Source organism: Phycodurus eques, chromosome 11, assembly GCF_024500275.1.
Source record: "Phycodurus eques isolate BA_2022a chromosome 11, UOR_Pequ_1.1, whole genome shotgun sequence".
NCBI classification, from domain to species: Eukaryota; Metazoa; Chordata; class Actinopteri; order Syngnathiformes; family Syngnathidae; genus Phycodurus; species Phycodurus eques.
In genome coordinates, this window is record NC_084535.1 from 16,674,366 (window position 1) to 16,699,625 (window position 25,260).

General features: G+C 41.5%; 5 protein-coding genes across 8 annotated transcripts in view; 1 reads left to right on the forward strand and 4 right to left on the reverse strand.

The window, feature by feature from the left end:
• Nucleotides 1-1,168, reverse strand: part of snx5 (sorting nexin 5) — a 10,373-nt gene extending 9,205 nt beyond the window's left edge. For both annotated transcript variants that reach the window (XM_061690314.1, XM_061690313.1), the window contains exons 1-2: nt 842-1,168; nt 1-33 (exon numbers count right to left, since the gene is read on the reverse strand). The exon at nt 1-33 is cut by the window's left edge and continues 72 nt beyond it. In XM_061690314.1, the coding sequence (XP_061546298.1) occupies nt 1-33; nt 842-877 (69 nt within the window). In that variant the 5' untranslated portion in view covers nt 878-1,168. The remainder of the gene's footprint in view (nt 34-841) is intronic.
• On the forward strand, nt 778-6,226 carry mgme1 (mitochondrial genome maintenance exonuclease 1). Of its 2 annotated transcripts, XM_061690315.1 has the most exons (5): nt 778-2,034; nt 2,098-2,317; nt 3,391-3,523; nt 3,601-3,731; nt 4,059-6,226. In XM_061690315.1, the coding sequence occupies exons 1-5, from the start codon at nt 1,521-1,523 to the stop codon at nt 4,072-4,074; spliced, it is 1,014 nt and encodes a 337-aa protein (XP_061546299.1). In that variant the 5' UTR covers nt 778-1,520; the 3' UTR covers nt 4,075-6,226. The 2 variants fall into 2 exon arrangements, with proteins under 2 accessions (XP_061546299.1, XP_061546300.1); XM_061690316.1 differs by lacking the exon at nt 4,059-6,226 and having other exon boundaries at nt 3,601-3,735.
• Nucleotides 6,227-7,704: 1,478 nt separating this feature from the next.
• LOC133410115 (glycine N-acyltransferase-like protein 3) lies at nt 7,705-11,029 on the reverse strand. The gene is made up of 5 exons (XM_061690874.1): nt 10,651-11,029; nt 10,437-10,544; nt 10,238-10,358; nt 9,546-9,658; nt 7,705-8,252 (listed from the first exon to the last, which is right to left on the reverse strand). The coding sequence occupies exons 1-5, from the start codon at nt 10,723-10,725 to the stop codon at nt 7,818-7,820; spliced, it is 852 nt and encodes a 283-aa protein (XP_061546858.1). The 5' UTR covers nt 10,726-11,029; the 3' UTR covers nt 7,705-7,817.
• Nucleotides 11,030-13,206: 2,177 nt separating this feature from the next.
• polr3glb (RNA polymerase III subunit GL b) lies at nt 13,207-19,712 on the reverse strand. Of its 2 annotated transcripts, XR_009769493.1 has the most exons (9): nt 19,625-19,712; nt 18,765-18,888; nt 18,549-18,687; nt 18,401-18,472; nt 17,392-17,448; nt 15,964-16,058; nt 15,764-15,880; nt 15,553-15,693; nt 13,207-13,224 (listed from the first exon to the last, which is right to left on the reverse strand). XR_009769493.1 is itself a non-coding variant. In XM_061690875.1 (8 exons), exons 2-8 carry the CDS (start codon nt 18,870-18,872, stop codon nt 15,607-15,609), a joined length of 675 nt encoding a protein of 224 aa, XP_061546859.1. In that variant the 5' UTR covers nt 18,873-18,888; nt 19,625-19,712; the 3' UTR covers nt 15,490-15,606. The 2 variants fall into 2 exon arrangements, 1 of the variants encoding a protein (XP_061546859.1); XM_061690875.1 differs by lacking the exon at nt 13,207-13,224 and having other exon boundaries at nt 15,490-15,693.
• Nucleotides 19,713-22,769: 3,057 nt separating this feature from the next.
• On the reverse strand, nt 22,770-25,212 carry cst3 (cystatin C (amyloid angiopathy and cerebral hemorrhage)). The gene is made up of 3 exons (XM_061690111.1): nt 24,921-25,212; nt 24,694-24,804; nt 22,770-23,168 (listed from the first exon to the last, which is right to left on the reverse strand). Exons 1-3 carry the CDS (start codon nt 25,119-25,121, stop codon nt 23,094-23,096), a joined length of 387 nt encoding a protein of 128 aa, XP_061546095.1. The 5' UTR covers nt 25,122-25,212; the 3' UTR covers nt 22,770-23,093.
• Between the last annotated feature and the right edge of the window lie 48 nt (nt 25,213-25,260).

Genomic DNA, 25,260 nt, shown 5'->3' on the forward strand with positions numbered 1-25,260 from the left:
ATCATTATTTAGGTCAACAGACACAGAGCGCATCTAAGAACAAAGAACAGACTGCAATGTGAAACAGTATCACTATCTTCTTTTGACTTCACAGACTTGGTGTCAGTACACATTACAATTACAATTCTTATTCTCTGGCTGGCAGTAGAATATACTGTCAGGACCACGGTCGTGAGGATAAGCGGCTCAGAAAATGGATGGATGAATGAATAATGACGATGATGATGATAAATTTTATTTGGAGGCACCTTTCAAGTCACTCAAGGTCACCTTACAAAAAATAAAAGCAGAACAGATAAAAATCATCAACAAAACAAGAGTATTAAGATAAAAACAAATGAGCCAAAACTGAAGTGCAAAGTGACAGCAAACTGACAATCAAGGACACCTTCCAACATTAAAATTGCATGTGTCAGCGTTCCTTAAAGTGATTCTATAAAAGCCAGGACATAGTCTTAGCACGTGACAAACACGTTTAGGTGTGATTGCAAGTGGACTGAATGAAGAATTGGCATCGTAAAACTATTGAAAACACACCAAGATTGTGTTATTTAAGATAGTCGACTGGCCTTTGCACGTTTAGATAGTGTACATCACTAAGCGTAACGACGCCATCGTTTTTTAGCTGCACTTGAACGTTAGAGTCACGTTAAACCGCTTTGTAAATAATCAGCTCCAAGCCAGTTGCTAATGTTAAAACTTAAAAGGATCCAAAAAGAGTTAGCGGCAGAAACCTAGCTAAACACCCATCGTTGATCTTCTAACCTATTTTAGCGCCCGTAATGATATCGCCATAACGTTTAGAAGAATGTTAACGCTATATATGCTTGTTTGGCATTACCTTTTCGTTGTCGCTTTCGTGTAAAGTGGCTGTCATAACTGGACCGAACTCGAGTGAAGAGCAGCAGCGTCAGTGGACGGAAGCGCTGCCTGTGAGCGTGAGTGAGTAGCTAGCGGTTTGACGTGTTGTCAATTAGTTTTTTTTTCTTCGCACAAAAGGGATTATTGACTGGGTACTTCCAAAATCGACCACATAGTCACTTCAATTGTAACTATGTATGGATGTGGATATGGGAATTAAAGTCTTTTTTCAGCCATTATCATTTCTGTAAAACTGTAACCAGACACCATCCGTCCTATTTCGATCATTCGGCTCGCACAGACGTAGTTTAATATTTTGTTGAGCATTGTGGGTAATGTAGTTTCAGCTTCAAAACTATTGCAGTTTTTTTGGTGACACCCAGGACTTCAATCCCCAGCTATGCCAGTTGTGCCAGCAGCCTCCAGTGAAGGCCATGCACTCCACTACCAGACGGTGGCAGAAATTCTCAAAAACGTTGCTTCCCAAACAAACGTTTGAAGAAGAAGAAAGTTGCATTGGCTATAAGGAAGTCGTGTCAAAAAGCAACATGTCGGGCTAGTTTTACTACTGAAAAGCAAGTATTAACTCTTTATTTAAAACCTGTATGCGTAGTAAGCAAAAATCAAGCTGTCTTCTGATACTCTTGCAATGAAAAAAAATGTTCATATTTAAACGTGCGCCATTCGCCGGAGGTTTTCGGATGCTTCAGTACACCTCCCTCACTTTCGGCTTTTGCATAGCCTGTCATCGCTCCAGCTCCCGCAGGGGGGCGAGTCCGTACAACTCAGTGGACAGTGAGCGCTACTCGTCTCTTGTAAAGTCTGTCATGTCTTCTCGGGTCAGTTCTCAAACGCCCGAGACCATTCAAGCTGAGGATGAGCACATGTTTGGACCAGTTGTCAAAGTTCAGACTACGTCGAGACAAGCGACGAGGCTCCCTAAAGTCATGTATCCCTTCTCACATTGCGAGGACACTCCAGAAACAGAGGATCTTGAGTCAGGACCTCCAGTCCGGATTGTATTAAACCGGGACCGAGATCGGTCGTCCATACCGAGTGTGACCAGGGTTCTTCAGGCGACACTTTCACCAGAGCAGCTCTTCTTTCTGGAGAGATGGAAGAGAAAGATGGTTGCAGAACTGGGGGAGGAAGGTTTCAAAGACTACACCAAAAGTAGGTCTTGTAGCATGTCAAAGGTTAATACGCTTCATTTAATTACATTTACATCTTAATCAGATTTGTTTAGGCAAGGGAAACTTTTCCATTCAGCCCTGGAGGAAGTTCTGATGTCATTTGCAACAAGGGAAGACGATCAGCATGCACCCGATGTGCTGGGATACATGAAGAGCATCGCTTACATTCTGGAAGATGTAAGCGCTGCAAGAGCTATCGAGAGCAGTGTGCGGCATGACGCTCTCAATTATTTGGGCATCGTGGACTGCGTGGCCCGCTACAGGCAAGTATAGTGCTCAACATAAAAGCAACATGCAAACCTATTTATGACAAAACCTTGTCTTTTCTTCAGTATCAGTCATGTACAACATAATATACTACAAAATACTGCGACACGTGTGGGCTTTTAATTCTCACACAAAAATGGGTACACCAAAATGAAAATATTGTGTTCACTGAGAAAGGGATACAAAGTAGTGCTGAACGATATTTGGGGCGAGTGGGGTTTGTACCCCTGCAATGTATGTAGCGATGTGAAAAATGTTTACAGTAAATTACAGCAGGGAGTGACAAATAATTTGAAGCAAGAATGTTTTGCCTCTTGTTTGGAGAATGCTTCACTGTATGTTAAACTATGGGTGAAGTAAGAGTGGCCATTACGTGGTTTAAGCAAGTCTGAGGTCCTACAATCTTGCTCGTTCACAACATATCTTGGAGTGATAGTAGAATGGTTTATTTTTTGTACTGATCATAACGCAAAAAAAACCAAGTCATGTCCTAAAATTGGCAAATTGAGTCTGACTCAAGTCATGTCACTCAAGTTGACCACCTCTGGCAGAAAGTACAATAAAACCTGTGTAGCCACCTGATGCCATTCACACAACAAAGTAAGTCTTGGCTTCCTGCCAGTATATCAGCTGTGTTCAGTTAAACTAGCCCACATTTCACACAAAGTCAAGTTGTGAGTGAATTGAGACCTAATAATTATTATTTCAGTATTAGTATTTTTTTGACATTTTGGGGGGATGTTGTGATGTGAGATTTCCCCCATGTAAAATGGGTGCATTGGCTCCATAAAGGTTGGGAAACACTACCATAGTCTATCACTAACCTACGCTAATGCAATCGTAAATTCCTAATTACTGTAAATATTCTTATGAAAATAAAACAACCAAATGAAAAACAGAAAGCATGGCTGTAACTGAGCATGCCTCGTGCCACGTAAAGACATTCTTATGATGCCGCACAAAATAGTTAATTGCGTGGTGTTCGTAACCTCGAAATGGGGGACCCCATGTACTGTATCACTCTAGATTTGTGTTCATGTTCACTTGACTCAAGTCTTCTTGTCTTCAGAGGTGTTCTGTGTATTATTGACTGGAAGACTTCAGAAAAACGTAAACCGTTCCTGAGCAACACGTACGACAACCCAATTCAGGTGGCGGCCTACGCTGGAGCTTTGAACGGTGATGACAGATACAAATACCAGGTACTAATTGTTAATATTAGTGACTGTATATAATCACATGGAGACCAACGCTCATCCCCCACTCTTTCTTTTTGCAGGTGGAGAACGGCCTCATTGTTGTTGCTTACAAAGATGGCTCACCCGCTCACGCACACCAACTGAATCATGAGCTGATGTTGGAGTATTGGGAAAAGTGGCTGATTCGCTTGGAAGAGTTCCGAGAACAGAGGTGAAAGCAAGTTGTCATTTCAACTCATGTCTAATTTGATTCACTGTGCACAGATACATTCAGTGTAGGATAACAATTCAGTATATGTGGGAAAAATCGTTTAACTATAAAAAAATTCTAATTTTCCAACAGATTTGTCTTCTTTAAATGAAATGCAGCATTACTACTTTAAGGGGTGCAAAAAAACAAAGGTTTTCAAGGGGTGTGAAAAGGCACAGAAATGGTTGCGAACTGATGATTGTAATGGGCTTCAGAAACAGTTCAATTAGGCAGAAGAAATGGCAATATTACAAAACATTATACTTAGATTTTTCCTTTTCATTTCAGATCCAGTGAAAGGTGAACAGCACAACAAATTTCCTTGATACTTCCAAGATGTGAGAAAGTTGGGAAAAATCATCACCAGCAATCATGATAACCATTTTAGTTAATACAACCTATATTCTCTACACTAAAAATCAATCTATAGTGGAACCTCAATTTACAAACTACCCAGTTTTCCCAACCAATTCGGGTGATGAACAATTTTTTATAAGAAAATTACCTCAGGTTTTATACTATTTTTGGTGTACCAACATCAGTCTTGGCATGGCCACAGAAGGCTCAGAAAATGTGTGCTTTTTCTCGGGCCGCATAAACATCACTGGCTCTGTGCTTCAGGTATCTTTGTTTTCTGCCTAAATGGCCGCCACATCCCACAATGCAATACCCTCACAGTCACACCTAAGGGCAGTCTTCAGCCCACCTACACTATATTGCTCACCTGTATTTGCTCACCTGCCTTGACTAAAATATGAATTTAAGTGATATCCCATTCTTAATCCATAGGGTTTAATATGACATCAGTCCACCCTTTGCAGTTATAACTGAAGTCTTGTGGGAAGGCTTTCAACAAGAAGAGCTCTATCTTTGTCTCATCAGACCAGAACCCCTTCTTTTTCATGGTCTTGAGAGTCCTTCAGGTGCCTTTTGGCAAACTCCAGGCAGGCTTCTATGTGCCTTTTACTAAGGAGTGGCTTTCGTCTGGCCACTCTATGGTCGTCCTTCTGGAAGCTTCTCCTCTCTCCACAGAGGAACGCTGGAGCTCTGACAGAGTGACCATCGGATTCTTGGTCACCTCCCTGACTAAGGTGCTTCTCCCCCCGATTGCTCAGTTTAGAGGGGCGGCCAGCTCTAGGAAGAGTCCTGGTGGTTCGGAACTTCTTCCATTTACGGATGATGGAGGCCACTGTGCTCATTGGAACTTTCAAAGCGGCAGAAATTTTTCTGTACCCTTTCCCAGATTTGTGTCTCGAGACAATCCTGTCTCAGAGGTCTACAGACAATTCCTTTGACTTCATGCTTGGTTTGTGCTCTGACATGCACTGTCACCTGTGGGACCTTATATATACAGGTGTGTGACTTTCCAAGTCATGTCCAGTCAACTGAATTTACCACAGGTGGACTCCAATTAAGCTTTAGGAACCTCTCAATGATGATCAGTGGAAACATGATGCACATGAGCTCAATTTTGAGCTCTGTGGCAGAGTCTGTGAATACTTGTGATTTGTTAGTTTGTTTTATTTTTAATAAATTTACAAACTTTTAAAAAAACAAAACTTTTTTTAACGTCATTATGGGGTGATTTGTGTAGAGTTGACAAATGAATTCATTCCAATTTGGAATGGGGCTGTAACATAAGAAAATGTGAAAAAAGTGAAGCACTGTGGATACTTTGCGGATGCACTGTATGTTGAAGCAATCAGAGGTCCTTTAACTGGAGCTCAGGAGCTAACATTTTGGACATTTCCAACTTTGTAGGAACAGTTTGGAATGGCCCTTTCCTGTTACAACATGACTATGCATCAGTGCACAAATCAAGGTTGATAAAGACACACATGAGAGAATTTGATGTGGATCAACTTGACTGGGCTGCACAATCCTGACCTCAACCCTATAGAAAACTTTTGGATGAATTAGAGCGTAAACCAAGAGCCAAGCCTTCTTGGCCAACATCCGTGTGTAACCTCACAAATTTGCTCCTGGAAAAATGGTCATAAATTCTCATAAACTCACTCCTAACCCTTGATGAAAGCCTTCCCACGAGAATTTTAAGATGTTACAGCTGCAAAGGACCTATGTCATATTAAAACCTATGGATTAAGAATGGGATGTCGCTTCAATTCATATGTGAGTCAAGGCAGGTGAGAAAATACTTTTGGCGATACAGTGAACCAAACATGTTTTTGGTATGTGGGAGGAAGCCAGAGTATCTGGAGAAAACCCACGCAAGCACGGGGAGAATGACACACAGACCGGAGCCTAAATTCAAACTCAGATCATTTAAAACTGTGAGGCAGACGTGCTAACCACTTCTCACTGTGTGGTAATAATTATGTTGTTAATAAATAGATATTTATTGTTGCTATATATTTTTTTTAATAAAAAAAAAAAGGCTTGTGGTTTAACTATGCTGAATAATTGCACAGCCGAGACCAACAACAGACTAAAAAAAAACTGTAATTAGATTCTGTTGCACGTTTCCAAATAAAGAAATGTTAACAGTTCTGTGATTTGTGCTATCTCTATAGGTGGAAAAATCTCTAAATCAATGGGATTGTGTACAGCTGTTTCTTCATTTACAGATGAGCTGACATTTTTTAAAATTGAATTAGTGAGATTTTTTTTAATTTTTTTTTTAGCTGCCACTGTGGTTAAGCCTGTCAAAAGAAATGGGGACCAAATGCAAAAATGGTTACATAGCATACATTTCACGTTTGAATATCCATGTGATGACACTCGCCGCGAAGTGATTAGTCTGACTCCCCTTACTGATTATCTAGCAGTGAAGCCAAATAGAACCTGAAAATAAACTAACATCTGACTCCCCTTACTGATTATGTAACAGAGAATCCAAATAGAAGCTTAAAATAAACTAACATCTGTCAAAAAACAACTTTCTACCAAAGCGTTTTAGCCGTGACATCACATGAGACATTACATGAGAATGTCGGGGCTTGATGTTTGTGCTGCTTCGGCAGCATACTTGCAGCAGCACCGGTTTTGATGAGGGGAATGTCGACCCTGTTCAACTGTCACTACTTGTTGATTTGCGCCTTGATTAGCAGCATTTTTGCAACAACTGTTGGAATCCCTGCACTGTTGGACTGCCTGCAATGGTGGCCTACGACTGGAACGATGAATGGCTGGTAGCTAAGCAAGGAGTGTCAACAACATTGAGCCCAGAGATGTGGAGAGGAGAGAGACGCAGAGCTTTCGAGTCAGGCGGATCTAGATGGGACTGGAGAATGGAGCCATTCTTTCTGTACGTGTGTTATTCGGCAACGGGCGCTGCAGTTGCTTGTTTACATTAAACATAGCTTGTAGTAAACATGAGTGAGGTCATACATGCTGTGATTGCAACATTTATGATCCATCGGTAGTCAAAAGTCAAAAAGAAGTCAAAACAACTTTCTGCTTAAAAAACATAGAGTATGTATGATTGGAGAAGATTTTGGTGGTTAAGGTAGGAATGTATTCTTATTGTTCAGATAATTATTTATTTTTTTTGTGGTATTTTGAGATGGGTCTTGAGAAATTTCAACCTCTATGTTCCACACATTCCGGATTGACAATAAAAGCTACCATAACATGAGAAATTATACATAATAATGTCTTTATATGTTGTCATTCACATTCAGTGAGTCACAAGAGACTGGATGAATAATTATTTAATATATAAGACAGTAAAGGCTTTTAACATTGGTCTACAGAAACAATTAGAAATCCTACATAAATGCAGTAGCAATATTTTCATTTCAAGAGCGAAGTTGTTACTTTGCTTTTCTCTACATTGCCTATGGCTAAACAGTGAAAGTGTCAATTGTAACAAGCCGTCATGTAAATGTAATCAGGTAAAGTAAGGTAAATGTTTCAGGAATATCATCCATTTCAAAGCAAGTTGTTGAACAGTTGATTTCCCTTATGCCACCTCACAAAGCAGTCTAACAGATGTGGACGATATAAAAGCAGCAGGTTTGTTTTGTACAAGGCAAGTGATTCACTTAGAAGTTTTATCTGATACAGCGTGTCGGTTGCTTCTTCAAATCAGGTGTTGATCGCAACCCATATCTCTCTGTAAGAGGGATCCTCAATCAGGCCCAAGCTTTTAACAAGCTTGTTTGAGACCATGTTGTCTTCCTCTATGTAGCAGAACACTGGGTAGCCCTCAGCGAGGAGTCTCTGGGCCATGGTGTAGACCAGGACTGTGGCATAATGTTTTTGTCTGTGCTCAGGCAGAGTATACAACATGCCCATTGCCAGGTATTCATATAAAAGCAGCCATGATACAGGCTGACCCTGACCATCAATGATACAGCATGAAGGGAAGTAGCTGATCTGTCTTATAATTCTCTTGTAGCCTATTTCATCCCCTCCAAACTTCCAGGTTTGATTCACCAGGTGAGCGTGAGAAAGATCGAGAGATGTAATCCTAGATTTAAGATCACTGTAGGAAAAAAAGAGAATGTAAATAATGTATAACTTATACATACATGCAGGTGTGAAAGTAATAATCGCAGCATTTTGTAAAAGTATTTTGTTTTCACCATACAGGGCCTCATACAAAGGGGTTTTATGCCCATGCTGGGAAAAGGGGGGGACATTTTTTTTTTTACAAGGAAAATAGTCCCAATATTTTGAGGATTAAGTGGCCATTTTAATGAATGAATGTGAATATTCCAACTTGAGCACAACTGTCGGACCTCTCATATTAACCCAGTAGGCCTATTATCATCAAACATTTTTTAAAAAATACTTATGCGATTATCAAACAAACGCAACTCCTCAACGTGGGTACTGGCATTGGGCCGAAGCCTCATTTGTCCAAATTTGGTCAATCGATATTTTTTCACAAATTGGTAAGTCCCGTGGGTATGTTATTTTTTACAAATTATTGACCAATACAAAGTGTTGAAAATGGCTTTCTCTCTTTGACAATGCAATGTTAATGGCTCTACAAACAAGCCGTTTTGGTATCCTGAAAAGTGATAGTTTTGAGAAGGGAGGTTTCCACCCGACACCAACGCTTTGCTTATAACAATGTTATTTTTTTATTCATCAGTATGGCAGAAAATCTAGGGGTTAACCTGAAGAGGGCTGTGCTCAAGAGATGCTCTTCCATAGTTTGCACTTTTTCCAAGGTAGAAATGGCTAATATTGTCAAAACAAGTCGTGCCATTTTGTCAGACTCCTAACTACAGTAAAAAGACAGTAGCCTACTGTAAAATCAAATCAAAAGGCACTTTGAAAGTATTAGATTTAGGGGTACCCTAATGGGCCCTAAACCATCTTATTGTAGATTTCTTTGTATATATATATATATATATATACACACACAAGGTGATTGAAAAGTAACTCCCTATTTTAAAATACTTATAATTTATTCATATGTTGTAATATTTTTCTCAATTTGTTTGTGTATGAGTGGCCAGCCAGAAGTCCTGACTTAACACCCTGCTACTTTTTTTCTGTGGGGTTGGTTAAAGGAGCAAGTCTATTCTACCAAACCAACCACTTTGGAAGAACTTGGAGGGCAAATACGAGAGTTCCTTGTGAAATCAGTTAATGCGGTTCCCAGGCGGCTTGAGAAACTGGTAGCTAATGCTGGCGCCCATATCGAATTTTAAATTAAACTCCATGCAGTACACTTCTTCAGAGTAGTGATGGCTTACTTATGTTTGTATAGTTAAGATTGAGGGCTATGATAAATTATGTGACTGACATATTTTGTAATCTTATAATATAAATTGCCAACCTGTCAAATGCTGGTTTGACCAGATGGCTACTATCTGGCAAATACAGAAGATGCGCACATGCCCGATGTTTGTAGCTCAGTTGTCTCTGCGATGAAACCTCTTTGAGCATGGCTGTATGAGAATTGTCATGGCCTGCAATGAAATTGCAAATAATAATTTTCATTCCATCTCTATGGCTAAATACTATCCATCCATTTTCCATACCGCTTATCCTCACTAGGGTCGTGGGCGTGCTGGAGCCTATCCCAGCTAACTCTGGGCGAGAGGCGGGGTACACCCTGAACTGGTCGTCAACCAATCGCAGGGGACATATAAACAAACAATCAGTCGCACTCACATTAACACTTACGGGCAATTTAGAGTCTTCAATTAGCCTACCTTGCATGTTTTTGGTATGTGGGAGAAAATCCACGCAGGGCACAAGGAGAACATGCAAACTCCTCACAGGGGAGGCCGGATTTGAACCCAGGTCCTCAGAACTGTGAGGCAAGCCAGTCGTACACCGTTCCTCCCAAAATACTATGAAATTTATTTACCTTTAGATTCATGCACTTTTATTTACACCACAACACAATACTGTATGTGTGTAATGGTTGATATTGTACTACTACTGTCTATTTAATGACAATTTTTGATAGAAATGTTGGGTGCCAGTTTCAAAGAGGTACAGTATGTGCACCCTGTTATCCTCTAGAAATTCTGAGAAATTACCTCCAATTATAAAATAAGTGCTCCAGTCGATTGTATCCTCTTCTAATAACATTTTCCTCAAAATCTTCTCATCCAGGCAGTAGAACGTTACCACTTTTGTCCAGTCCGAGGTGTGTTTCTTCTGTGAAATGAAAAAAAAAATGTTAAGATGGACCAAAGAACAAAAAACTACCAAAATTTGAATGTGGTACAAACTCACTTGTGGGTCAGGGCGACAAATGATGACCTTAAAATCAGGCCATGTATCAACAATAACCTGTATGCTACTTGGTTTGTTTCTGTTATAAGCATATAAGTATCCATAGACCTACAAAGACAGTAAAGAAGCAGCACCGGTTTACAAACAAAACATTCGTTACTTTAATGAAAGATTAAAAGGTTTCATGACAATGCTAAAATGTTTGCAGGTCTACCTGAAAACTCTTGGGTAAGTATCTCAGCAGAACAGTCTCAGCAGTCATTTGTTCATCTTTTTGGAGGACCTTCATTTTAAGTTCCTTGATATGTTGTGTGTTCCGCAAGCTTCACTGCTCCTCCCTCCTTAAATGAGTTCAAAAGTCGAGACTTTGTCAATAATTAACTGTTGATCATTGCTACTCATTTCTCTTCTCTGCATCCAGAAGCTGTGTTTATAATTTATTATTCTATGGAAAATAAAACATGAAAAATGCACATACAGCGGCCTGAAAAAGTATTGGCCCCCTTCTTAAATTATTATATTTTTGCATAGTTTCCCCACTTTAATGTTTAAGATCAGACAAATATAACTCAAGTGAACCTAAAATGCTGTATTTAAATGATTTAATTTACTAAGGAAAAAAACTTTTCAAAGTGCCTGATCCTGTATGAAAACTTAATGGCCCCTAAACCTAATAACTGATTGAACCATCCTCAGCAGCAACAACTGAATTCAAGCATTTTCTTTTACTGGCAATTAGTCTTCCACATCTCTGTGGAGATATTTTGGTCCACTCTTCCTCGCAGAATTGTTTGAATTCACCAGAAATGGAGGGTTTTCGAGCATGAACGGCCCTTTACAAGTCACGCCACTGCATTTCAATCGGAATCAAGTTCAGACTTTGTCTAGGGCACTCCAAAACCTTCATTTTGTTTTTTTAAGCCATTCAGAAGTTGACTTGCGGCTGTGTTTTGGATCGTTCTCCTGCTGCAGAACCCAAGTGTGCTTCAGCTAGAGGTCACGAACTGATGGCTGAACATTAGCTCAGAATTCATGGCGGCTCGGAAAATGAATGAATGAAAGTAATACAAAACACAACTACACAACACAATTACTATATAATGAATGTACTACTCTAAACAGTTAATGTACTCCACTACGCAAATAATTTACTACATAGCTAGACAATTCATATGCTACGCATACTGTACTACAGTCTTTCATGTAGTAGATGTTTCACACATTCGTATAGTTATCATTTGCACATCGAAACAGTGTTAGCTACACAACTTAGTGTGTTTTTGTGTGTGTACTGCGCAGCCCTCTACCCGAGGATTGTGTGAGTGTCCCCGAGATGGTCGCCTGCCTGCCAAGAGGTGATTTTTTTTTTTTCCTTCTTTTTCAAGTTTTAGGAAGTCATTGTGGTTCAAACTTATTTTGTGTGTCCAGGTGTTGCGCCCAAGAAGCGGTTGGTGGCTATCGCTGTAAGCGTGACCCTGAGTGGATGGCGGCGCTGGCGTCCATGCTGCCGCTGGACATCAGTATGGAAGCCGTGGACACGGCCTCGGGCAGTGAGGGAGGCTGACCTGGAGTACGAAGGTCATGCAAAAATGGCCACATTTGCTTTCCGTTGCGCTTGTCCTCATTAGGGTTGCTGGGGTCATCTTAGTCCAAATTGTTCTTGTTTTGGTTCTGAATGTGTAGCTATCCTTTTATCAATCCATCCATTCTCAACACCGCTTATCCTGGTTAGGGTCGGGGGGCGCTGGAGCCTATCCCAGCTGACTTCGGGCAAAAGGCAGACTACACCCTGAAATGGTCGCCAGTCAGTCGCAGGGCACATATAGACACGGAAAACCATTCGCACTCACATTCACACCGTCACTGAGTGGGAACTGATCCCACACTGCCCGCACCAAAGTCGGGCGAGTGTACCACTACACCATCAGTGACATGCTTAATCTATTCTTGAATACTACACGGGCACAGCAAAAGCCGGCAAAATTGTTGACTTTTTGCTCTAACACCAAGCTCAATAGAATAAACAGACCGTAACATAACCTAACAAGTAATTGCTTGGATGCACCTTACTGTGAATAAATGGAAGGTGAAGAATGTCAAAGTGTCACTTGGATTCTGACACTTTTCTGTCTGCAGCCTTCAGAAGAACAATGAAGACACTTGATTTAGAGTCTATAATGAAGCTGACGTGTTTTCAGAACGTGTGAGGAAAAAGCTACTTGAGCAAAGGGACAACATGCTACCTACCCACACAAAGGCCAGAGCCAAGATTCCCACCCAAGCCTCAGAAGTGAGTGGGATACGTGCTCACTGTTAGGTCACTGTCCATAGTTGGTTCATTCAACTTCGATCTTTAATCTCCTCGCTGTCTACAGACACCACAGTTGTGCCACAGGGCGTCGTCCCGGGGCCCCCCGCCTATTCATCACATATTGTGTTACATTCTCATTAGCAAAAACACAACTTCCACTTGCACTCCAACAGAAATGGCACCCAGCTCCACCTCTCCAGCTATGATTGGTTGGCGACCAGTCCAGGGTGTACCGATTCTTTCGGCCAAAATCAGCTGGGATAGGCTCCAGCTCACCTGCGACCATAACAAGGACGAAAATAAATGGATGGATTGTACAGTGTCCTGGAGTGCTCTGTGAGGTCCCTTTAAATAAATCTTCTTAAGTGTCACCTTTGGAACAGACGACTTGCCAGACTCAAGAAGCGGCGTGTGCGGGGTGGGTCCGAGCGGGACGGGCCTGGCAAATGTGGACTGCGTGGATGTGAGTGGGCGGCACTGGAGGGCAAGAACACGACGTGGCCATGAGCATCCTGCAACCTTACCTCCACATCCTCTCGCATGGAGGTCAGTTGCATGGTGTGCTCCGAACGCGGCCTGCATGTCAAAGTCACTTTGATTGGTCACCGGGTTACTATGGAGATGGCATGAATGCCATCATCCTGTTCACTGCTTGCAACCTGCACGAGAACACCATGAATCGCTACGAGTACGTCATGGAGAACCTCTTCAGGTCGGCTCAAAATGTTTAACAATTTTTTTGGACGGATGACTCAACTGTATAGTCCACTATATCAAAATGCGTATACAGCATTGCCTTGAGATACAACTGACCCAAGTTGTTCAAGATAGGAGCTGTTGTTCGGACGATTTTTTGCTTTGACCCTAACGCGAGCAAAAACTTGAGATACGAGCACTGTAGTGTGGCAGTGAACTCAACTCAACTTGCTTCACTTTGGCAAATGGCGAACAATCGTTCCAAAAAGTGGCTTTAAGCTGTTTATGGCCCCTTCCAGTTGAGGTTAGTCCAGTTAGTCTAAAACTAAACATAAAATAAAGAGGATGATACTTTGTGAATTTCAAACAATATAGCTTTGCCTAAGGAAAGTCCATTTAACTTAATGCTAACAAACAATACAAAACGCCATAGAAAGGGTAATAAATAGCATAAATGTGGGAGTATTATCACATTTTAAGCAACAACTATTTGAAGCAACACATGTAGACAGACAATATAATACTCACTGCATCTATTCTTTATCCTCTGTGAAAAGCAACTAATATTACTGGATCTCAGTGAGTTGTGACCATCTCCATATAGTCTATCCATGTCTCTATAATACTGGCTCCAGGTGGCCAAGGCGCACACACACCAAAAGGAGCAGCACAATGTCCATTGATTTGAACATCCACACTACCAGTCATTCAAATTTGTCCTCTGTATAGAATAGTTGTAAACTTGAATATCTCCCAGCCAAAGTACACGACTGAATGAATTGCTGAATTGCTATCTACAGAGAACATTCAGGTTTTTCAATGATAGCAAATGTGAAGGGAGATGGGGGGCTTTGTTACTATTCTCTTTGTCCATCCATCCATCCATCCATCCATTTTCTGGGCCGCTTCTCCTCACTAGGGTCGCGGGCGTGCTGGAGCCTATCCCATCTATCATTGGGCAGGAGGCGGGGTACACCCTGAACTGGTTGCCAGCCAATTGCAGGGCACATATAGACAAACAACCATTCACACTCACATTCACACCTACGGGCAATTTAGAGTTGTCAATTAACCTACCATGCATGTTTTTGGGATGTGGGAGGAAACCGGAGTGCCCGGAGAAAACACACGCAGGCACGGGAGAACATGCAAACTCCACACAGGCGGGGCCGGGGATTGAACCCGGGTCCTCAGAACTGTCAGGCAGACGCTCTAACCAGTCGTCCACCGTGCCGCCTATTCTCTTAGTCATTATGAAAAATGGCTTTCCATCAGTGCAAATGCATTTTATGGGAGGACCAAGCTGCTGCCTTTCTGGTGAGCCTGCTGGCTACCTTGCCGGCTCTTGTCATCTTTCACGCTGTTTTGGATAAACTTTTCCTCATTCATTCTCCCGCGGTCCCCGTCCACATTGGCGATGGCTCCTTTTCGGGTTCGGCTGTGGCGCTGGCATGTATATCCGTGCAGCTTTTTGGGCTAGGATAATAGACGCCTTCTTCCGAGGAGATCTCGGTGGGAAACTATAGCTACAAACAGGTTACAACTGCATTCGGCGGCCTTACGGCGCCGGTGGAACTTGAGCTACTTTTATGTCTCACAAAAATGAATCTCACTCGTGGATGAGCAGCTCACGCAGGCACGCCACACTCGCTTTTCAAATTATTTCTTAACAAATAATACGTTTTTTTCAGCAGTTGCATTACATTTTATTGACTAAAAGCCCTAGACAGGCTTACACATACTCACTCACACGTAAAAAAATAAAATAAAAATTAAAGGGGCAGCTTGGGCATCCCTGGGTCCGCTGTAAATAAATTTTCCCCACTTAAATAAATGGAAATGCCATCAATCTGTTCCAGTCACATCTACTTGAGTGTCTGTCTGCCTTTAAGGGGCGTGGTCTAGTGAGTAACATCAGGAGATGGAGTTCAGTCAGCCGGTTCGTCTGTGTGTGAGCGTGTGTGCATGAGTTGTCGCCTACAGCAGCTCAATGCAAGTACTATCATTTTGTTGTAAGTCAAGGTAACACAGTAAAAAAAAAAAATGTTTCGTGTTGGACACTTTACTGTCAGTGAACATTTTACATGAACGCTTGACAAGGAATAAAACCTTTTTTTAAAATGGTGGTCGCCTGTGCGCTGCCATGGAAAGGTCCCAAAGGTTTCAGTAAACGGCTTCGTCCATGTTGTCGTCGCTTTCTGCGCCAAAGTCTTCGCCGTTGTCGAAGTAGGACATGATGTAATCGGTCTCCTGCAACAAACGCACGGTGACCTTTCAAAATAAAAGCCGTTTGTGTTCTTACGTTCGTGCATGCGCTCACCTCCTCCAGCTCTTCCTCGTCGTACTCCTCGTCCACCTCCTGCTGCTCCTCGTCCTTCTTTTTCGCCTGATCGTCGTCTTCGTCCTCGGAGCTCCGCTGCTCCTCGCCCGCCAGCGTCTCCATGACAACCACACCCATTTAATATTTAGTTAACGGCGGAAGTGAAGGTGTTTGGTGATGTGCGCAAGTTCAAGTCTCACCTCCAGTTTGAGGAGTACTTCCTTTTTCTCTTTCACTGTTTTTTTCTGCTCATCAGCCTGACCTCTCTTTGACCCCACCACCACCGTGGACGCACCTGACACCAACATTAATACAACATTTACAATGGATTTTACTTTTTTTTTTTTAAATCTGTGGTGTACTGCTGTAACACCTGAATTTCACCTCTGGCATCTTTAAGTCATACACAACTGAAAGAAAAGAGGAGACTTTCTTCTTTCATGAGAAAAAAAAAGCTAATGAGGAGTAGAATATGGGTTGGTTGCACTAAAAACAGAAGCGAAAAAAACAGGCTTTTTGTGAAGAGGGGAATAAGGAGAGACCGCAAATAGCGAAAATCCACGCATAATTGATGCCCATTATAATTGCATTAAAAAAAAAAAAAAAAAAACGGCTAAAGTCAGGGTGTATATCCGCACTCACTATTCGGGATGACGTAAACGAGCAAATAACGAATCAATTCGATTTGTTATTCTTTATACTTTTCCCAAAATATAGTCCAACAGATGAAAAGTTCAGTTTGATTATTTGAAAACTATCTATTGAACTGGTAAGCGTATGCTGGTACATTTTGACTTATGACTGATGAATTTAGTTTTTTTTTTTTTCATTTTAGCTCAAAATGACTTACTTTCACAACGATTCCTCACCATAGCAAGGCCACCAAACTGCTGCTTATCCACTTCCTCCCTTTCGCTCTATTAAATCTCCCCCCCCCCCCCCCCCCCCCCCTCAAAATGGCGGCGGAAGTAAACAGAAGCATTGCAGCGCTGGTCAGAATAAAAAAAGTACATTGACTCGTTTTTATTCAAATGCGAAAATTCTGATTTGGCATTTGGTTTTTGTTTTCTAGAATTGACTCGACTTAAAAACAACTCGTTAGTAGCTCTAGTAAAAAATAAATAAATAATGTTTTCTCGCCCACCTGGTCGGTATCTCCTTCTACCAGAGGCCTGGGAGCGTAGTATGTCCCAGGGGACCATCTTCTTGAAGTGTGTGTGTGTGCGTGTGTGTGTATATATATATAAAACATTTTTTTTAATATACTGAACACTCAAGATTCTTGAATAAGCATGGATAAACCACTAATAAGCATTTTTGGGGTTGGCTCCCCCAAAAAAGGAAAACGAAAAAAAATTATTGAAAAAAATAATCCGCGAGTAGATGAATCCGGGCGGCACGGTGGACGACTGGTTAGAGCGTCAGCCTCACAGTTCTGAGGACCCGGGTTCAATTTCACAGACGCTAGGCGAGACCCTCTTCCACCCTTACCCGTTGAAAAACATACTTCGATTCCAGTTGACCAATAGAAACATCCAGGCCAGTCAATGATAAAAGATTATCTTAGTTTACTTAGAACATTCTCCATCGACTCACAATAAGTGTTCATGTTTGTGCACGTGTCTGACCTTTTTTTAGAGTTCTTCTGACACACAGTCGTATTTCTTTTGGGAATCGCTTCCAGTCTGGACAAGAAAACAAAACAACAATAATATTAAAAATTATAATTGTGAAGGTAATGGTACACTCGCCTGACTTTGGTGCGGGCAGCGTGGGTTCAGTTCCCATCAGTGACGGTGTGAATGTAAGTGCAAATGGTTGTCCGTGTCTATATGTGCCCTGCGACTGACTGGCGACCAGTTCAGGGTGGAGTCTGCCTTTCGCCCGAAGTCAGCTGGGATAGGCTCCAGCACCCCGCGACCCTAACAAGGATAAGTGGTGTTGTGAATGGATGGATGGATAATTGTGAAGACAAATCTGAGAAATGTGTGGATCTGGCTGAAGAGGGCAGCGCTGAGCTGTGGAATGCAAACTCACACCTGCGTTTTCAGGTGAACAAAGAAAAAAAAAGAAGATTTTTAAGGCCACCCACATTGGAGGAGTTCAATAAACAAGCCTAGAAACATGAAGGTACGGACGCGGGCGAACGTACACGCACACACACAAGCTAGACTGTTGGAAAAGATATCCTCCTACAGTGCTCTTCATCATCATCGTCATTGTCATCCATGTCATTTCTATGTTTTTTTGTTGGGCTAATTTGTGAACGGTGCTGTTGAAATCGTTTGTTCAGAACATGAGCTTGCTATCTTGACTCCTTTAATTTGAATCAAGAATTAAAGAATCACACTCAACTTCAAAGATGTTCCAATTCCTTTGATGAATAGCACGTACAATTAGTGTCCTCATTTCTTTTTCCTCAGTTGTTAATTTGTGTTGAACTTTATCAACCTGATTTGAACACAAAAGCTGAAACATTTGAAATGAAAAAAAAAAAAAAAAGTCAAAGAATGTGACTTGTCCATTGCATCCTCTATTGCTCGTTAGAACATTTTTAGATCCGGAATGCAAACAAGTTAACAGGAAAAACAATGTGTGACGCATATGAAGAGACGTTGGAATCCGTAAAGGATATACCTGGGATCCAGTCGGTCAGAGCGTCCATCTGCTCACTGCTGTTGTGATATTTGTCCGAATATCTTTCCACATCTGAATATAAGATCAAAATAAGAAGTTGTTTTTACATTTATCTGGATATGGGATGTTGAAGTGCATGGTCGCTGACCTGCGTTTGACCTTTGAGCAGTGTGCGGCTGGATGAAACCCGGTCTCGTCTTCATGGCGCCTCGGAACTCCTGCTTGAGCGCCAAAAGGTACTCGGCCTCCTCGCTGCATACCAGGGGGAGGGGATTGTGCTCCATCGCCTGCGCCGCACAGAAAAAGGTGAAAGGTCAACTGGAGCGCTGGCTCGCGAGACTTTACGAGACGGCCGCTCGCTCACAGGAAACAGCGGGCTGGGCAGCTGGACAGACGGCGGGAGAGGTTCGCTTCTGTTGACGACCGCCGTACAGGACGGCGCGCCCCGCCGGCCACGCCCACGACCTGACATCTCACTTACGACCTGTCTGCAACAACAACAGGAAGAGGATGAGTTTACTTGACTGCATCACTGTGGCAACGCAAGAAAGTCAAAGCTTCAGCAACAGACAATAAAAATAGCTAGTAAATCATCATTTTATTAAAATTATTAAATATCATCCAAACTTGAGGTGTGTAAACTTTTGTGCTGATTTAATTTTTAAAAAGAATAAATGGATTAGACCATTTGTAGATGAAGTATAATGGAATAAGTTAAATAATGCTTTTGCATTTTTGTGTATAATCAATTTTATATAGTTAACCAACAATATTATATACTTGTTGATTTTATTAATATTGTATTACATCAATTAACCAATTAATTAATTACATACGGTAATACAAAACACATTTAATACATAGATAGTCTTTTTAATGAAGCAATTTTAGGCACAACAAATGTTCCACCAGGGCCAGCTCCCGGAAACTATACTGGCACAACATAAACATGGATTTATGAACTATAATACTTATATGTAACATTAGTTGGATTATCAGTACCGATAGGTCCTATTGTTTATAACTATCACGTTAATTACATAATGAGGAGACAGTAGTAGTAGTTACTATTATTGTCCATGATGTTACGTATATTATTTAAGCAGATACACGAAAGATTATAATATATCGTTGTAATTATATAGTAATAACGTCAGCGTGCAGTCGTAATCTTTGAAGCAGATTTCTCACTTTCATCACATTAAAATTTGTCAAAAGTCTTACTTTGAGTGCGCATGGTGTGACAAAGTGGAAACATTAACTGTTTTCCTCCTCTTTGCGCGCCGCCATCTTCTCGTTGTTGATGCTTCCAGTTGTGTTCAGCCAATCAGCCCTCTGCTCCTCGGCCAATCAGACGTCAGCCATCGGCCCATCAGCTCAGAGGCCAGCGGCGCCATCTGCCGGCCCACCAGAGCACTGTAGCTGTGACTTGAAAAAACAAATAGCAACTTCTACTCACCAATTAATCCAATTATTACAAAGCACTGTTATTATGCAAGGCAAATGATTTACTCAGATGTGTTATAAGTTTTGTTTATCTGATAACCTGTAAGCTGCTTCTCCAAATCAGGTGTTGAATGCAACCCATGTCTCTCTGTAAGAGGGATCCTCAATAAAGCCAAGGCTTTTAACCAGCTTATATGGGACCATGTTGTCTTCTTCCACGTAGCAGAACACCGGGTAGCCCTCAGCGAGGAGTCTCTGGGCCATGGTGTAGAGCAGGACTGTGGCATAACCTTTCTGTCTGTGCTCAGACAGAGTATACAACATGCCCATTGCCAGGTCGTCATGTAAAAGCAACCATGATACAGGCTGACCCTGACCATCAGTGATGCAGTATGAAGGGAAGTGGCTGATCTGTCTTACAACTTACTTGAAGCCTTTTTCACCCCATCCAAACTTCCAGGTTTGATTCACCAGGTGAGCATGGGAACGATTGAGAGAGGAAATCTTTGATTTAAGGTCACTGTAAAAGAAAAAAACATTAAAGAGTGAATGCATCTACTGTATAACATTAAAATGGTGCATACATGCAGGGCTTAAAGTAAAAATATTGTATAGCCGACCCTTTTGTTTTGATATTTTGTTTTACTGCTTTTCTACACAGATTCATATGAAGGAGTATTATGCCCACACCGAGAGAAAAAAAGTGAAATTACAAGAGAAAAAAAGTGAAATTACAAGGATAAAAGTAACAATATTTCAAGTATAAAGTGGCAATTGTAATGAAAAAGAAGTGACTTTTGTCTTGTCAAAGTGTTTCAGCAGAAGAGTCTCGGCAGCGTTTTGTTCATCGTTTTGGAGGACCTTCATTTTTAGTTGCTTGATTCCAATGTTGTGTGTTCAGCAAGGTTTACTGGTCTTCCTTGTGTGTCCCCGGCTTAGGTGATTTAAAAAAAATACAGACTCATAGAAAAATTCAAAAACTCACAATGTTGTATGCAAAACCCACAAACAACTTCCATGTACAGTATACACTAATGTACAACTTTCAAAACACTGTACTGTCTTGTGTGGGACTAAAACACAATAAAACACAATAAAATATCATTTCCAAAATAAAACCTACACAGTGGAACAGGATTGACATTAGGTGCTCATCCTGCCCATAACTTTTGCATTAAAAAACAAAAAACAAAAACAAACGAAACAAGATTTGTACATGATTCAACATTCTCCCCACGTCAAATTTAAATGTAAAAGTGTACACCCTCGGGTATATTTGACTTATGTTGAGCAACAGAAAACACACAAAAAACTCTCATTCACCCAAAAAAAACCCTCTCACTTATAACAAAATAACTCAGATGTAGAAAAAAAAATCTGGCCACCGTGCCGTCTGCAGTATATGTATTCCTGTTAATAAGCATTTAAAAAAATAAATAAATGATAAGGTGCTGGAAATATTTTAAAATGACCTTTATGCAGTAAGGCCTAGATTTCACCTTAAAATGTAGGAACCATGTACACACACACACAAAGTCTACATAGTCACACTGCATACACATACATAGTGTAGAGTGTACACTTTTGTTCACTTACATGCACTAGCGCTCACACAGTATAGTGAGAAATATAATGTAAAACATATCTGCAAGGCTCCAGTAGCGTTTCCAAACTCTGCAGTTTTTTTTTTTTTTTTTTTTTTAAACATGCGCAGGGTTAAATTCCATCTGGTAGGAATGTGTTGCATAAGCGACTCCTTCTTTTGTCCATGTTCGAGATGTTGCTCTAATTCTGCAACACGTGCTGGACTGTGTTTAAAGCGCCCACAACTTTTCTGCACTTGGCCGGGACTTTCAAACGCACCGTTATATGCAGTAATACTGTGACAGAACGCTGTGGACTGTGACGTCCAAAAGGCAATATCTCGCAGCGGCTATTGCTGTATGTTCTTGCATTGTCTGTGCTGAGTGTGGTGACTTTATGTGACACATTCATGGGAAAGTTGAATAGTGTCCCTTGCGCGTTTCAGCATAATGTCTCTCCTGTGTTTTCATTACAGCCAGTGCATGTGAATGCTGTCGTCCGCAGTAGTGAGAGCACGTTGTAAAGATGTCTCTTTTGCAGTGCTCTCTTTTTCATACAACTCATGCATTCTTGTGATAGTGCATCTTTAGGGAATGTCATACCCGCCGTCGATTCTAAGAATGTTTCTCAGGCCGACAAAAGGACCATGTCAAAGTTGCACACCCTTCTCCATGTTTGTCATGAGCATTGCCCTGTAGTTCCTTTATTGGAGCTTGGGTTGCGCCCCTCCCCCATTCCCAGTAATCAGCACCATCACCTGCATTGAAGCCTGCCCGATCCAGGACTCCTTTGCTAGAGTATTCACATTCACCCGTGTGCTCCTTCCGTGTTCCCCCACTTGCTGGGCTCTTCAACCACGCCACCGCCTCTCGATTATGCCTCAAAGGTCCAACTCCAAATTCCTTTCCTTTAAACCATTCTCCACAAACTTCTTCAGCCTCCGCTTGCTTCTGGGCCCAGTTAAAAGTGATACACCATTGTATCGTGACAGTTTGTTTATCCGCCACTACTTCTGCTTTTCCACTTCCAGAGACCGCCGCAGCCGGAAGCAACTGACTTACCATAGTAAAAGAAAAAAATCGTGAAAATCTAATCAAATGTAACATATTACTTTGCAGACGTAATTGTAATAACAACTACAGTATTATATTTTTCAGTACGGTAACTTTGAACAGTAAACAACTACGTTTCCAAAGTAATCTTCCCTACACTGGTCAGAAGTCTGGATGGGAGGACTGTACGTACATAGACGAAAAGTGCACAAGGCCAGGCGTGTAAAAAAAGACAGGACAAAAACAGGAGAATATCACCGTATATGACTAATTCACACAGGAATACATTTGTTAAAAGTTAAGTACTTTAATTTCATGTTGAAACACATAAAAGACTAATTAGCAACAGAGTTCACATCTACTTGTAGTTAGCTTGTTTCACTAAAAAGATTAAAAAAAGAAATAAGAAAAAGAAAGAATACAACCCTATATACAATTGTGAATCTATTCTGAAATGTGAAATACTCCTGCAACAGTAGTTATTTCTTGCTTTGTATACAGTTCACCTAGGTCTTAGAATACAGAAGTGGCCCAATAACAGGGAACGATAATGATGTGTTTGAAGGTAATACTATAGGCTATACTGATGTTTTTACTACATGGCTCATTTTCTAACACTTCTGCTCCAGCAGCTGGAGGTCGGTCAGCCATGGGCGGCTCCACACTGTGAAAGTGCACTGGTAAGGCTGAGGACACAGAGTTCAGAATCCATATTAAACATATACACGTGACATGATTAAAACTGCAAGAGGGAAAAGGGGGGGGGGGGGGGGGGGTGTACTGCATATGGCATAATACTGTCATTTCAAAATTTTAAGTAGGGTACACACAACTGATTTTTGAGTTACAAGCAATCGCTTCGTCGATTTTTTGTTTTGTGGTTTGGAGTGAATTTGAGCCACACCACTGCTCTTATGAACTGGGGGCGGGGATGGAGGAATTTATGTACTGTAATGCCCTCGCATGTGGGCAAGTACAGCCAAAGTTGCCGCTGAACTTTCAGCCATTCATGTAATGGGACAAAAATTAAAACACACACATACAAAATGACAACACTCGCAAGGACTTGCTGTCTCAAGCCAAATGCTCACACTGAAATAAATTTAAGTTGCTGATGTCACTCACTGGGCCACGCCCTTTAAAGGCACACATTCAACATGTACAATAATCACATGTTGTAAAACCATCCCTTATTATGTTTTTCTTTATTCAAAACATGGAAAAAAAATTTTTTTGCTTGCTTTTCTTGGGCTAGAACATCCATCCATCCAGCCGCTTCTCCTCACTAGGGTCGCGGGCGTGCTGGAGCCTATCCCAGCTGTCATCGGGCAGAAGGTGGGGTAACACCCTGAACTGGTTGCCAGCCAATCGCAGGGACACATACAAACAAACAACCATCCGCACTCACAGTCACACCTATGGGCATTTAGAGTCTCCAATTAATGCATGTTTTTGGGATGTGGGAGGAAACCGGAGTGCCCGGAGAAAACCCACACAGGCACGGGGAGAACATGCAAACTCCACACAGGCGGGGCTGGGGATTGAACCCGGGTCCTCAGAACTGTGAGGCTGACGCTCTAACCAGTCGGTCACCGTGCCGCCCGGGTAAGAACATGTTCATGGGATTTCAATTGATTTTAATGAGAAAAATTGAGTAAATTGAGTTACAAGCTTGGTCACAGATTGAATTAATCTCATAAACCACTGTAGTAGGAGTACGAGACTCTTAAAGTCTTCTCTTTTGTCTTTTTTATTGCGGTAAATTACTTATGACTAATTTTTGATTGTTGGTCTTGACTGTTTCCCCAGCAAATCAGGGAGTAAAAAAAATATATTTAAAATTCTCTCTTAACTTACCCCGCACCACAGGATAATCTTTTCGAGAAATCAGACAATCTGGCCTTTGCTGACTTTGACTCGGAAGGGGGATGCCCAATAATCAGTACGTGTACCCCGCTTTAGACAGCAGAAAATAGTCAATTCCTTTTTTTTTTTAAATAAATAAATGAATGAATAAATCATACCGCATCAGTAACAGAATGTTGTACAATATTTAATTCATCATCTCGCATTTTTGCTGTTGTGTATTTTTCAAGTTAGCAATATATTTGGTTACTTGCAAGTACAAAACCGTTGGCAAGTAGTGCAATTCCAAAGGCAAAACAACAAGTAGACTGTTCTGAAATCAAAACTAATGACGAAGAACCATACCCGAGCCAAAACTGGGTCTTGAAGGATGCCGCACTGTTCTTCTGAACCGTCCTTCCTGCACGAAGTCTTCGCCATGTTCACAGTAAGGACATATCGGGTGCCGGCGACCACCTAAAAGACACGAATACAAAACAACAATTTTAACGATTTACAGATATTTTCGCCAACGGTCGTCTAAATTCAACTGGTATACGCTGATTTGTTGCCGTCGTCTGGGCGTCACTAACCTGCTTTTTAACCTTAACCACTTCTGTCTTTTGGCTGAGGAACATGTCGTTCGAGGCGCTGTTATGTTGGACAATGGCGAAGTTGAGGGCATTCTGCACGTCTTCGCTGTTGGGGTCCGCATCGCTTAATCCCCCGACGAGGCCACCGAGGACGACGGCGCAAACTACCCCAAGAAGAAGGAAGACCACCTTCAAAATCATTGCTGAGTATTTTTTCGGACTTTGGACTGAGACCACACCGTTGACGTTGACGGCGCCGCTTCTCCCCGTTTATATAAACAACAACCTCGCAACTGCGTCGCGCGACGTGATTGGGTCATTTTTGGGCCAATCAACGTTG